Source organism: Amphiura filiformis, chromosome 8 (assembly GCF_039555335.1).
Source record: "Amphiura filiformis chromosome 8, Afil_fr2py, whole genome shotgun sequence".
NCBI classification, from domain to species: domain Eukaryota; kingdom Metazoa; phylum Echinodermata; class Ophiuroidea; order Amphilepidida; family Amphiuridae; genus Amphiura; species Amphiura filiformis.
Window position 1 is genome coordinate 25,042,999 of NC_092635.1, and position 13,555 is coordinate 25,056,553.

The 13,555-nt window shown below is 36.8% G+C and overlaps 1 protein-coding gene across 3 annotated transcripts in view; it reads left to right on the forward strand.

Moving 5' to 3' along the window:
* The first annotated feature begins 373 nt into the window (after nucleotides 1-373).
* The window catches only part of LOC140158842 (E3 SUMO-protein ligase PIAS2-like), a 107,540-nt gene continuing 94,358 nt past the window's right edge, over nucleotides 374-13,555 (forward strand). For all 3 annotated transcript variants that reach the window (XM_072182089.1, XM_072182090.1, XM_072182091.1), the window contains exons 1-2: nucleotides 374-431; nucleotides 4,807-5,215. In XM_072182089.1, the coding sequence (XP_072038190.1) occupies nucleotides 408-431; nucleotides 4,807-5,215 (433 nt within the window). In that variant the 5' untranslated portion in view covers nucleotides 374-407. The remainder of the gene's footprint in view (nucleotides 432-4,806; nucleotides 5,216-13,555) is intronic.

Consider the following 13,555-nt stretch of genomic DNA (forward strand, 5'->3'; position numbering starts at 1 on the left):
CTTAAATTGTTTTATCATATAGTGCGAGCGCAGCGAGCAGGAAATTTTGCATATTTGAACGTATTCCTAACGTTTTCCTACGCCTTTTTAGGGCGTAATATAGAAACGGTGCCCAAAATATCTGTGCCCAAAATTGCTTGCCCCCTTTCGACCCCGGGCTTTCGACCTGCCAAAAATCACTTGACCCCCTTTTCACCTGCCAAAAATGCTTCCCCCCCTTTTGCCCTGCCAAAAAATCTTTGCCCCCCCCTATAATTCACCCCCGGGGTACACATAATTATTGCACCACCCCTCAACAAGTTGGAATGGACACACACAGTGTTTGGACGATAATCTCGATTACTCCTCCGAATTTAGAAATATTCATATTGCCCATCCCTAATTTGTTTTTCAGAAAAACCATAACGATGGCGGACTACGACGACTTAAAGGTACGTAAAAGACTTCGAAATCAGCGGCATTTTGAATTAAAATTGTGTTTTTTCAATTTTCTATCAATATAAGTACTTAGACGAGACAACGTAAGGGCCGTGAGTATCATGGAGTAGCCAGATTCCGTAAAATTCATGCCAATTTATCGCCGTATTGGCGCTACGACAAGTACGGTACATTCGTACCGTCCATCCATTCATTGGATTGCGTCAATGCAGTGCAGTACTATACAGGCTACAGCAGGCATGCAGTCCAGGTTGATCGAGAAATCTATCTACTATCCACGACGACACGATAGTTAATGTGTGGATCGGTTGTTCAAACGAAAGTTAGAAATTTTCGAACAAAGTCCAGGGCAATCGCAATAGCATGAAATGAATGCAAACGTGAAGTAAACTAAATACCGCACACAAAGAAAGTTAGTACCAGAGTACTAGTAGGGAATCAGTGGCGTAGCGTCATGGAGGAGGGGGCACTTTCCCCCAATCGACTGCAAAATTTAGAGAATCCCTAGAAAATTGCTGAAAAACTGTCTGTGGTGCCTCCCCCCACCCCATCAGTCAGTGACTCGGACCCGTGCCCCCCCATAGGTAGGGACAGGCATAAAAATTTCAAATTAATTATATTAACATGAATTGTTGTTTATTGGAAGAGAGAACTTCTCAGAAACAATTTGACACCAAAACCAATCTTCTACTGTATTGCTAAGTGAAGTTATGACGAAATTACTGTCGGAACATTGAGCCATTTTCTCTGATAAGACTTACCATAGGAGTGCATGGGGGACTTGATAATTTTGTGCCCCCTGTCAATTTTTTTTGTTTTCACTGTAATTTAATCTAATTTTTGTTGAATATTATGTATGTTATCATTTTCAACACATCTGTGAAATTTTGTATGAAAATTCCAATTTTAAGGTGGTAAAAAAGTGATTTTTGTGCTAATTTTGGTCAAATTTTGCCATTTTTCGGCCATTTTGGGCCCATTTTAGGCCAAAACAATGATTTTCCCAAGCGATAACAAAAAAGTGCTTTCTCCTAGCAAATAAGTAAACTGGAATTGTTATGTGAAAAGGATGAAAGTTTTTGTCAAACCATGTTTCCCTTTTGTCAGAAGATGAATTTTGGGTCAAAATAGAATTTTTTCCCAAAAATGGCCCTTTTGACCCCTTTTTTGACCAAAACGGTGATTTTCACCAAGGCATATCTCACAGAAAAAATATTCAAAAGTGAAGACAATGTTGCATTCTGCTTCCTAAAGCTTTGAATCTGTTGTCAATGCAAACTAGAGCATCTGAAACAGATTAATTTTGGTTTTATTCATCATTTTCTCCAAAATGGTGTTTTCAGTGGCACAAAATGGCACAGATTTACATAGGGCTTTATTATCAAGTAAAATAAATAGCGCCCTCACACAGATGTGCCTGTCCCTACCATAGGGTATATTGCTGATCCATTAATTATCCTTTTCTGGTGCATTGTGGGATTGAAAAGGGGGCAAATCGATCGCTAATTTGCTCCCTTTTCTATCCCACAATGCACCAGAAAAGGATAATTAATGGATCAGCAATATACCCTATCAATCATGGTTGTTGCCCCAAAGTTTATTTCCCAGATAAAAACCCAACTTTTTGTTGTCATCAATATACTAGAAATTGAATGAACATAGCATGACGATTTTTTCATTTTTGTGTACACTCAGTCACTCACTCACTGCGCGTTACGTTACTCGAGAACTCTAGCTTCGAATTTGCACACGATAGTTATGGCACGCATTCGATGCTATAGCTAAAATAATAGTTTCTCGATCATGAGAGTATGAATGTACTGTGTGCACTGCGTAAAGTCGCAAGTTTAGTGGAATGACACAATACTAGCGCGATCGAATGTGCACACACAGGAAATGCAGCACTACCCAAAGCATGTGTGGTAGGCGTTGCACGCCGACCGCAATTGTCATTGCGTGCCTATTGAGCTCTCATGATCGAGAAAATATTATTTTAGCTATAGAGTGCTTTGGTATGGTGCATGGGTGTTTTGGTCGGACAGCGGTGCAATTTTTTGCACCGGAGGTTTATTCAGTTAATGTTGAAATTTGGATAAAAGTTATTTCAATGAGTCAACTGTATCTTTTGAGCAAGATTTGCCTATTTTGGACAGTCTAAAATTTTGCTGAAGTGTAATTTTAGCAACATTTTTGAAGCAATCGCCTGTCGTGATCGGCTGTGTTTACTTATGATACGTATGCCAGGCAAACCTTAATTTAATGACACATTTGCTAGTCAGTCAAATTCGCCTAGAACATAATACATATTTACATAGAAATTAAAAAGAACAGGTAGGTCAAGGAAACCTACATAAATATGTTGTCTATACTTCACTTGACCCATATATGATATTTTATGGGGATGAGACACTCGCACATGGAGGGATTTTGATAGCAGTTCCACATAGAAAAGCATGCTATCATCATGAGACTAAGATCTAGAAACACCACCGAAATGCTGTAACTTTGCTACGGAAAGTGATATGACAAAAAGGTTTTCAGTTTTGGCTTTCTTTACTCAAGGACTCTAATTTGAATTATTTGATATAAAATGATGCAGTTTGATGGCAAATTTGAATTCACCTGGCATACCTACTTATGAACTTCCAGTGCTTTACATGGTGTCATGCTTCAGCGAATCCGACTAGATTTTGAATGCAATGGTCTCTAGCCTAAAATGTGAAGCTATCGGTGAGCAAATTCTTGGCTAGACTTCCCGAGCAAACTGCACGATGTAGGCCAGCCTGTGCGACTCTCAGTGTGACTGTGACCTGTGTGTGCATAATACGAAAGTGAATTTAATGATGCTAACTCACTTGTGATTGGTTAGTACTAATTATACATATTCCAAGGTTGTGTGTTCGTGTTTTAGTTTGAAATTGTGATGTACGATCCCGGTTGGATAGAGTACAGCTCTTGAAAGCTGCTGTCATTCAATTGCAATTTCCAGAGACAGTGTAGTCGATTATTATTACCAAGCATGCCAAGTCGAGAAAGTTGTAACTATCGCTTATACTTGCGACTACAACCATGACAACTATCAATACGACTTACTAACAGGCCTTGTCTTTTGAAAATTGAAGGTGTACTACAAATCACACATGTCAAAACATGATGTGAGCTGTGTGTGTGCAGTGTGCTACAAATTGCATGCTTGAAGAAATTTTTTCACCTGTATTCAGTAATTTCACCTGTTCTTCGGGCTCAGGAAATAGGGCTGTTGTCCTGTGATGCCCACCCAATTTCATCCTATTATTCACTGCATGATATTGATAACTTAGGTGGAAATATTTTTAATTGGAGACTTGTTGTTGCCATAGACATCCAACTCCAAATGTAAATCTGTTGAACTTCTTGGCTAGGGCTTTATCCACCGCGGCGCTGTCTTGAAGCAATTCATTGTTGGAGAGTTGAAATTGAGGAATGCTCTTTGTGATCATGCTATCTTTTGAAATACACTTGCGAGAACATTTGCTTATTTTGGGTGGCAAGGTATAGAGCAATTAATTATAATTAGGGCTGCTAGGAAACGCACCTCGATTTATAAAAAAAAAATATATGAGATTTCCCGCCAAAATGCAAAATCTAACTTTTTTTTGCAATTTTTATTTTTATTTTTTCATAGATTTATCATCAAGTCCCTGTACCTAACACCAAGCAATCATTCATGATTGAAAAAGGAAAACATTTGGAAAAAAAGAAAATAAAAAAATATCCAAAAGGGACAGATTTGAAACATATTCACTGGAAACTATTGAAGATCTAACAGTGCTTTGGACTGTTTTGTACACATTTCTATGTATCTTTAATAGATAGTGAACATAAGTTACAAATCTGCTCTATTTGGATACAAAAAAATTTTGGTGATATTTTTTTTTTAGATGTGCAATCAGGTCACACTTAAAACCCTGCAGATATCGTAGACAAAGAGTTTAAGGGGGTACTACACCCCTGATCAATTTTGTGCCTATTATTGCATTTTTCTCAAAAATTATAGCACATTGGTGACAAGTAAGATATGTATATTATAGGGGCAAGGACTACAACTACTGTACTAAAAATTCAGCAACTCAAAGCAAGTAGTTCTTGATTTATTGATCAAATATTGGTTTTCCCTCATTTTTGACTGTAACTCCACAACTGCTGTCTGTGCTGAAATAAAATTTCCAGTGCAGTAGTTGCAGTCCTTGCCCCTATAATATACATATCTTACTTGTCCCCAATGCACTATAATTTTTCAGAAAAATGCAAAAATAGGCACAAAATTGGGCAGGGTGTACCGTAATATCATATTTTAAATTTTGTTCTTTTTTCATTACCACTTTTCAGCATATGATTATGAGTTTTCGTGTGTCGGAGTTACAAGTACTATTAGGATATGCCGGTCGGAACAAGAGTGGCCGTAAACATGAACTCCAAGCTAGAGCTTTGAACCTATTAAAAAATGGCTGTGCTACGCCAGTACAAATCAAAATCAAGGACTTATACAGAAGACGATTTCCCAGGCGGATGATCACGCCGCCGCAATTTATGCCACCAGGGGTGAATGGAGAACCACCTCCACCCAGTGGGCCACCACCACCATACAGTAGTTCTATGCAGTTAACAGCTCCACCTGCACATCAGTTACCAAGTCCTCTGAACCCATGTCCCCCGCAACCTATCCATCCAGATGTAAAGTTTAGATCATTACCATTCTATGATCCATTAGGAGAACTGCTGAAGCCTACTGGTCTGAGTAAGTATACAAAAATATTTTATTATTTAAATAATCGTAGTTCATACGGTCTTAATTTGTGTGCAGTAAACGAAAGGAAAGTACAGAAATATACCAATGTTGACAACATGTGTAAAATCATTCAATGATACTCAAGGATCAAGAGGATAAATTATAAGGTGAGGGAAATAAAACCCTGTTATATGGGCCCGACCAACCCAGAATTTGCGTTTTGAAGAATGTTTTTTAAATTTGCTAAAATCATGTAAAATCAGCTGTTTTTGTGGCCAAAATTTATTAATTTTGGCTGAACATTTTTAGAAAATATGTTTGCAAAAAATCTTTTTTTCAGATTTTGGGGAAATTTTACGGTTACCTCCAGGGAAAAAAAACAAGGAAAAACCGCCTGACTTGACTGACCCTACTACTACCTAACAGGGGTTCTTTTTGTCGCATAAGAATAGATAATATTACACTTTACAGATGCCAAACAATAAGCTATACAGGTCAAAATTCAAAATACCGGTAACTCAAATGTTGTTCAAAACCTCAAAATAATTATGATCCAGGAAAGTACAAATTTACGTATTATGTATAGTAATTTTTACTTTATGTATATATAATGTGTACGGAAGAAAAACATGCAGCAGTTGGTCCATGTTAAAAATCTTCTTGGTGAGTATAACATTTAAAAATGCAAATATTTATCCACCAAATGGATCTCAAGGCACTGATGTGATGTGCAGTGCAGCTTTATATAAGATGCAACAAGGTAAACTGGATGGGACAGGAATATGATGAGAGGTCCAATTTTAGATAGGGCGAGGAAACCCGAAGTACCTGCGGGAAATCTGAGGAGTCAGACAGTCACAAATCGCTACCATTCCACCAGTCGTCAGGGTCCGCATTAAGCAATTTTATTTGTGGAGCAAAAATGCTCACCAAATTTGGGAGCGAATGCTTATGAATGGTACAAAATTGCTACTCAAAAATTGTGTAGCAAATGATGAAAATTGTTACGCTTTTATTGCAGACACTGCCAGTCGTTTACAAAAGCATCAGGGGCAAGCTCAGTCCTGTTACAGTATTAGAGCCTTGTCTAAGGGCACAACACTATTGCACCTCCACCAAGGTTCAAATCCACTACCCTCCAATTATGAGTTGCCTAGATTCAATATCTTGTTGTTTTACTTAAAATAATGATGTCGCCCATGTTATATGAGATGATGCACGCCAGCAGCTAAAAAGAATACATTTATTCTCGAAATATATATATTTATGAAGTATAGTAACCATTGCTACTCAATGCCCAAATAGTTTTTGTGTGATTTTAGATGAGCCTGAAACATGTAAGAAAGGTCCCCATGGATGCTAAAAATTACAGAGAGAAGAGGCACTACTGTCTGTTCAATTAGCTTAGATTCTTGAATTTTTAAGATACCGGTATTTGAAAAAATAACAAATTGGGAGAAAATGTCATCAAAGAAAAGTGTTAACACAGCCTTAGACCTAACGTGATTTATACTTTTCAAATTCTAAAGTTCAATTTAAAACCCCATTTCTTTTCAATTTTGGTCTTTTCCCGCGATATTTTAATAATAAGCCGTAGAACGTTGGGCACCATAAACTTTTTTGAATCAATCCATTTAGAGCAATGGGGACACAAGTCATAATGCGCTGAGAGTATTTATTCAACTATCCGCATCAAGAAGTATTGTCAAGCAAAATAGCTATATTTGCCAGTATGCCTATTGTGTTGAAACCCTTCTGTTGAAACATTACGTTATTATTTATGAACTAAGTATTCTAAAATAGACCCAGCTTTATATAAATACATTCCTTGCCAAGCCTTGAAATAAGCGGGCGCGGGGAGCAAATTTGCTCTCGTAAAGCCACCAATTGCTCCTGGTCCTTGTAAAATTCACATCAACCAGGAGCAATGTTCTGAAACAAATTGCTCCTGGTTCCAATTATGCACTTGATGCAGTAGTGCTGGTATGCTGTATTGTATATATGCAGAAATGCTCCTGTTTCTTCAGAAATTGCTCCTGGTTCTTGTAAAATACCAGTGAACCAGGAGCAATGTTAAAAAAACAATTGCTCCTGGTTCCAGTCTGCTTATTTCAAGGCTTGTTCCTTGCGTATTAATTAATTAATTAATTAATTAATTAATTAATTAATTAATTAATTAATTAATTGATTGATTGATTGATTGATTGATTGATTGATTGATTGATTGATTGATTGATTGATTGATTGATTTTGCGAATGGGCCTGAGAAGGTGTAGGCCTATTATAAAACTACACATGCAATTTGTTATTTCGTTTGGTTTGTTGAATACAAATTATTAGAAGGACATTTGGAAACAAGAAAATATTATTTAAAACAATCAGGTTACAAGAAATAATTATTGTGAAGTCACTGTACGAGGGGTATCAAAAAGTTTTAGAAATCGCCCAGAAGTGAAAGAGCTATATCAATGAAGTTTTGTCAGTGCAATCACTGGTCCTTATGTACACTATGATGCAAAAATGGTCTCATAAGAATGTTTACTTTTTTAAAGGCGCTAGATGTCAGTACCTGCCTATGTAACCACATAACCAGCAAAATGGAGAAAATTGAGGCATGTAACATGATTAAGTTCCATTTTAAGGGTTACAGTGCCAAAAAATCTGTGATGAAATAAAAAAAAAAAATTTTCCAAAAAGCAACAGTGACAATATCACAATCACCACCGAAGATAACTTTCATTTCATCATCGATTTTCTAGGCACTGCAACCCTTCAAATGCAGGATCTTAATAATGCTGCTTGCCTCAATTTTCTCAATCTTGCAGTTTATGTGCAGTAACTGGGGCAGCAGGTTATTAGCATCTAGCGTCGCCTGCAAAAAAAAGTAAACATTCTTATGAGACCATTTTTGCATCATAGTGTACATAAGGACCAGTGATTGCACTGACAAAATTTCATTGATATAGCTCTTTCAATATGAAATTGTTAATACATCGCAAAAATTTGAATTGCTAGTACTTTTTAGATAATCACATGAATTGATTTACACATTGACAGTGGGATTTTGGGCATTTAGTAATTTAAACTTTGACATTTTATTTGAATAATGTAACTTGAAAATTGGTATCTCTGGATATTTGTATAAAAAAATTTAAAAAAAAAAAGTATTTAATGCAATATTTGTAAGCAGTGTTCGAAATAAGCACTCCTCTTGTCCTCTTGTCCAAAAATCACTGGGGACAACCATATTGAACTATGTACTTAAACCCCTGGACAACCACTATTTGGATTCTTTGCACTCAAAAACATGACATATTCACATATATATATTTTGGGGACAACCAAAATGTTTTGAGGACATGCAGAATTCATGCTTTAGTTGTCCTCGGGACAACCTCCATATTTTCCTTATTTTGGACACTGTTTGTAAACATTTATACATACATTCAGTATACAGCCTATACTGTCATAATTTTTATGTCATTAAAAATACACACACCCCCTCCATGTAATCGCCTCCAAACGTCTGTCCGTCCGTCATGTGTTTATACACTAGTCTACACAGAGTACAGAGCTGCCATCTTGCACATGCAGTTCTTGTTTTGGTGGATAGTTCACCTTAAATTTTTTCCTTCGATTTTCTAGGCACTGCAACCCTTCAAATGCAGGATCTTAATAATGCTGCTTGCCTCAATTTTCTCAATCTTGCAGTTTATGTGCAGTAACTGGGGCAGCAGGTTATTAGCATCTAGCGTCGCCTGCAAAAAAAGTAAACATTCTTATGAGACCATTTTTGCATCATAGTGTACATAAGGACCAGTGATTGCACTGACAAAATTTCATTGATATAGCTCTTTCACTTCTGGGCGATTTCTAAAACTTTTTGATACCCCCTCGTATCTGAAAATGTCAAGCGAATGCAGATGATCTTGGGAAGGAATGATGCTATCAACTCAATTTACATTGTAAACCAGTTGAAATAACAACGAAATCCATAATTTTAATGTCATTGTTTAGGAAAAAATAATGCTCAGAATAATGTTATGCATAAAACGTAATCGCGCCATATAATTTCGTGTAACAAAAACCGGCAGACCATCATCACCTATAGAGGCTTTGTTTCTAGTGGAGAAGGAGTTACAATTACTCTATATCAAACTGGAACTGTAAGAGTACAGGGAGGAGGCTATGCCCATTGGGCTACTAAAGTTCTTCCCAAACTAGCCAGATCAGTAATGGCACAACTTGGCAATGTGACTGATAAATCCCAAACAGATCCAACTGTATGCAGCCCATCCACAGTTACAGAATCATCTTCAAGCCAACCACCTTTAAGTGCGCCAAACTTTTCTCTTGGAAGTCTTCTGAGCTCCACACCAGTTCATCCACAGAAGTCAAGAATTTCACAATCTCCTTCAATCTCCCTCAAATCTCCTTCAAATTCTGATCACGCTGATAATACTGATAAGCTTCAGTTAGCACTAGTGGAGAACCTGATCACATGTGTTGAAGAAAGAACTAAGTACAAGACAGAAAACTCAATGCTGAGAGAAAGAGTTGCATCGCTGACACAAGAGGTTGATAAGCTTTCTTCTAAGCTTGCTGAAGAGTTCTCAGAAGAGAGAAAACATCTGCTTCAACAAATTCAAGACCTCTCATCTTGCAAACGCAGCACATCTACATGTACAGCATCAACACAGACAACATCATACAGTGATGCAGTGAGTACCCCATCACTTAGCATTACCACTACCAAGCAGTCTACCTCAGCACCCTCTTCTGTGTTGAAGCATTTTCTTGCTGAACCTTCAACTCAATCTAACAATAAATCTACACTTTCAAAGCCAAATGTATCTTCTCAACAATATAATGTTCCAGTGTCCAACAGGTTTACTTTGCTGGAACCGCAAGATTCTGACGATACAGCAGTTACACGTCCATCAGTGAAAAACCGCGCCTCAAATTTGATCACTAACAATGCATCTACGAAGTCATCACAGGCTAAATCTAAGGACAAACATGTAACAAAAAGACAACCTGATGCTGCTCTCTCAAAGCCGAAGATTTTAATATTTGGTGACTCCATTTCCAAGAGGATAGATAGTGAACGACTTTCACGCAGTGCCAAAGTCATCAATCACAGCGAAAGTGGTCGTCATATTGAACAAGTTTGCAATGATATTTCTGTGAACAAGAGTTCTGATGCTGAATCTATCATTATACATGTTGGTACCAACAATCTTCAAAGAGACTCTATTGAAACTATAACTGACAAATATAACACCATGTGTGAGCGCGTGAAATCTGAAATGCCCAAGTGTTCCGTTGCTATTTCATCAATCATCCAAAGGACAGATAAACCTCACCTCAAACCTAAGTTGGATGCTGTGAATGATAAACTACATAATATATGTACTCAAAATAACTGGACATTCATAGATAATACTGCAATTCAGAACTTAGGGAATGACAAACTTCATCCTAATGCACGCGGCATAAGCTTTCTTGCCAAAAACTATCAGGATTTTTTGAGAAAGGCACATTTGTTATGGACATGAATTGAAAAGCAGACTTGTTATGGACATGGATTGTTAATGAGTCTTTTCTTGGCAAAAGTTCCCAAATATGTGGTGGAACATAAGAAAGATCAGTAGTTGAGAAACCATCAAAACTACAACTTGAGCTTGTATTTGTAGCATTAAACATGGAGGAAGGTGAAGGCTGGCTATGACTCACTGAGTCCATTGTTGTATTCAATAGGCCTATTGTACTGGCCATTATGTAGAAAGTTCAGAAGAGCTGGTAGTAGATCAATAATCAATAACAGTCAATAACAGTCACACATTAAAGTCCAATATCAGTATTCCAAATTATTCCAAATTCATGGAAAATACACAAAAACTGCTAATATTCTGAAGAAACAAAGTACATATAAATCATCCTGGTGTTTACAGCTTCAAAATGGTATGAAATACAAGCACAAAAGCAATCAGGAAACAGTCCAAATTTGTATGAATTTAGGAGCACTCAGGAGTACACGTCTGCTCATCAACAATTACTTATTCTTTTAGTAAGAATTTGAAAAAAGCTATTCGGACTAGTCATTGTAATTATTCTCTTGGTATTTCCAAACTAGCTAGGAGTAATCCTAAGAAATTTTGGAATTATGTAAGATCTAGTTCTAAGGACTCTTCCCAGCTTTCATTTACTACTGATAGTGGTGATTTGACTGACCCCGATGATATTGCTTGCGCTTTTAATAAGCATTTCTCAAGTAACTTTGGGACATCCTCTACCATTGATGTGTATTGTCTTCCTGACTCTCCCCCCTCTCATGGTGGAGCTTGTCTCTCCTTTGACATGTTTTCTGTTGATGAAGTTGTTGATATTCTTAAGGGTCTTGATACCAACAAGTCTCCAGGTCCTGATAGTATTCTTCCAGTTTTCTTAAAATCATGTGCAAGTGAATTAGCTCCTGTTTTGTGTACCTTTTTTAATGAATGTATTTCAAAGGGTGAAATTCCGTCTGCTTGGAAGTGTGCAAATGTTGTGCCTATTTACAAAGGTTCTGGTAAGCCTAAGAATGCTATTTCGAGTTACAGACCAGTTTCCTTAACAGCAATCCTCTGTAAGGTCATGGAAAGATTAGTTTGTAAGCGTCTTCTTGGTTATCTTGATGAGCATGACATTCTTTCAGATAATCAATTTGGTTTTCGACATGGTAGGAATTGTGAGCAGATGTTGGCTAAATTTTATCATTTTCTCAGTGGTAACCTTGATAACAGCAAATATTGTAATTTGGTGGATGGGATTTTTCTTGACTTTAGTGCTGCTTTTGATAGAGTAGATCATACAATTTTGTTACAAAAGCTTCATTACTATGGTATCAGGAATAATGTGCTTAACTGGATTCAAAGTTTTCTTTCTGGTAGAAAACAGAGAGTTATCTTTGGCGGAGCTAAATCTGATTGGGCTTCAGTCACATCGGGTGTTCCTCAAGGTTCTGTTTTGGGGCCCATCTTGTTTCTGTTATTTGTAAATGACATTAATGATAACCTGTCCTCTCCCTTATTTCAATTTGCTGATGACCATACACTTGTACGCTCTATTAGAACTTTTGAGGATCAAGTTGCACTGCAAAAAGATATTGACACAATTCACATGTGGACCATTGAGAATAAACTCCCCCTGAATGCTTCTAAGTGTGCTGTTGTTCATTTTTCGAGGTCTAGGGCTTGCAGTCTTTATACATACAAGTTAGGTGGTATTCCAATTAAGGTTGTTGATGAGTATAAACTGCTTGGTGTTGTTTTCAATTCTTCCTTATCATTCTCTTCACATGTTGATAAAATCTGTAAAAGGTTTCTCGCCTAACTGGTTTTGTCATCAGAACTTCTCGCCATATGCACTTCAGTGCTCTTCTGCATCTATTTAAAGCATTGATACTCCCTCATCTTACTTACTGTGCTGTTATTTGGAATCCTTGTCAGACTGGCCTGCTTGATAGGTTAGATAAGAGTCAGAGAAAGATTTCTAAAGTTTTGATGTATAGGAAGAGGTGTCCTTCTGATCTTTCATATGAGTCTAGATTAGATGAATTTGGATTACTTAAAACATGCGACTTATTTGATTTGTTGAGGTTGATCTTCTGCTTTAAATTGGTTAATGGAATTGGTCCTTCTTCTTCTTTTTGCCAATTTTTCAAGCCTTCTAAGGTTAAGGAGTTTAGGTATCTCCACTGTAGTTCTCATACCAATGCCTTTTTCAACTCTGTTTTTGTTTCCTTTCCACGTTTGTGGAATGAACTTCCCACTGATGTACGCTCTGCACTCCCTTACCTTGTTTAAGGCCATGTGTAAAGAACATTTTATGATGTAATTATGTTTTTCATATGCATGTTATCATTTTGTTTAAATTTAGGTAATTTAGCTGTATAATTTGAGTTGCATGTAGGCCCACTCTAAGGCAATGACTTTGTTCACGCATGTTTTATTTTCTGTACTGCCTATTTTGTGCACTGTTGATACATCATGTGTGCATAAGATATGTCATAGAGTGTTTCACTTATTTTTTTTTTCCCCTACAAATGTTTCTGGTTTAATTAATGCATATCTATTATCTTAATTTATATTATTATTATTATTATTATATGTACTTTAATATAATCAGGAAAGAAGAACACATTGTGCTTGGACTGTTTAGTCTATTTCTTCTTTCCTGGATTGTCATTTAAATTGCTTTTAATGTTTTTTCATGTTTGTAATTTATGGCAATTGAAATAAATATTATAGAACCTATCCAATAACCGGAACGGTATAACAATTGAAATGGCAGGACAGACTGGTGGAC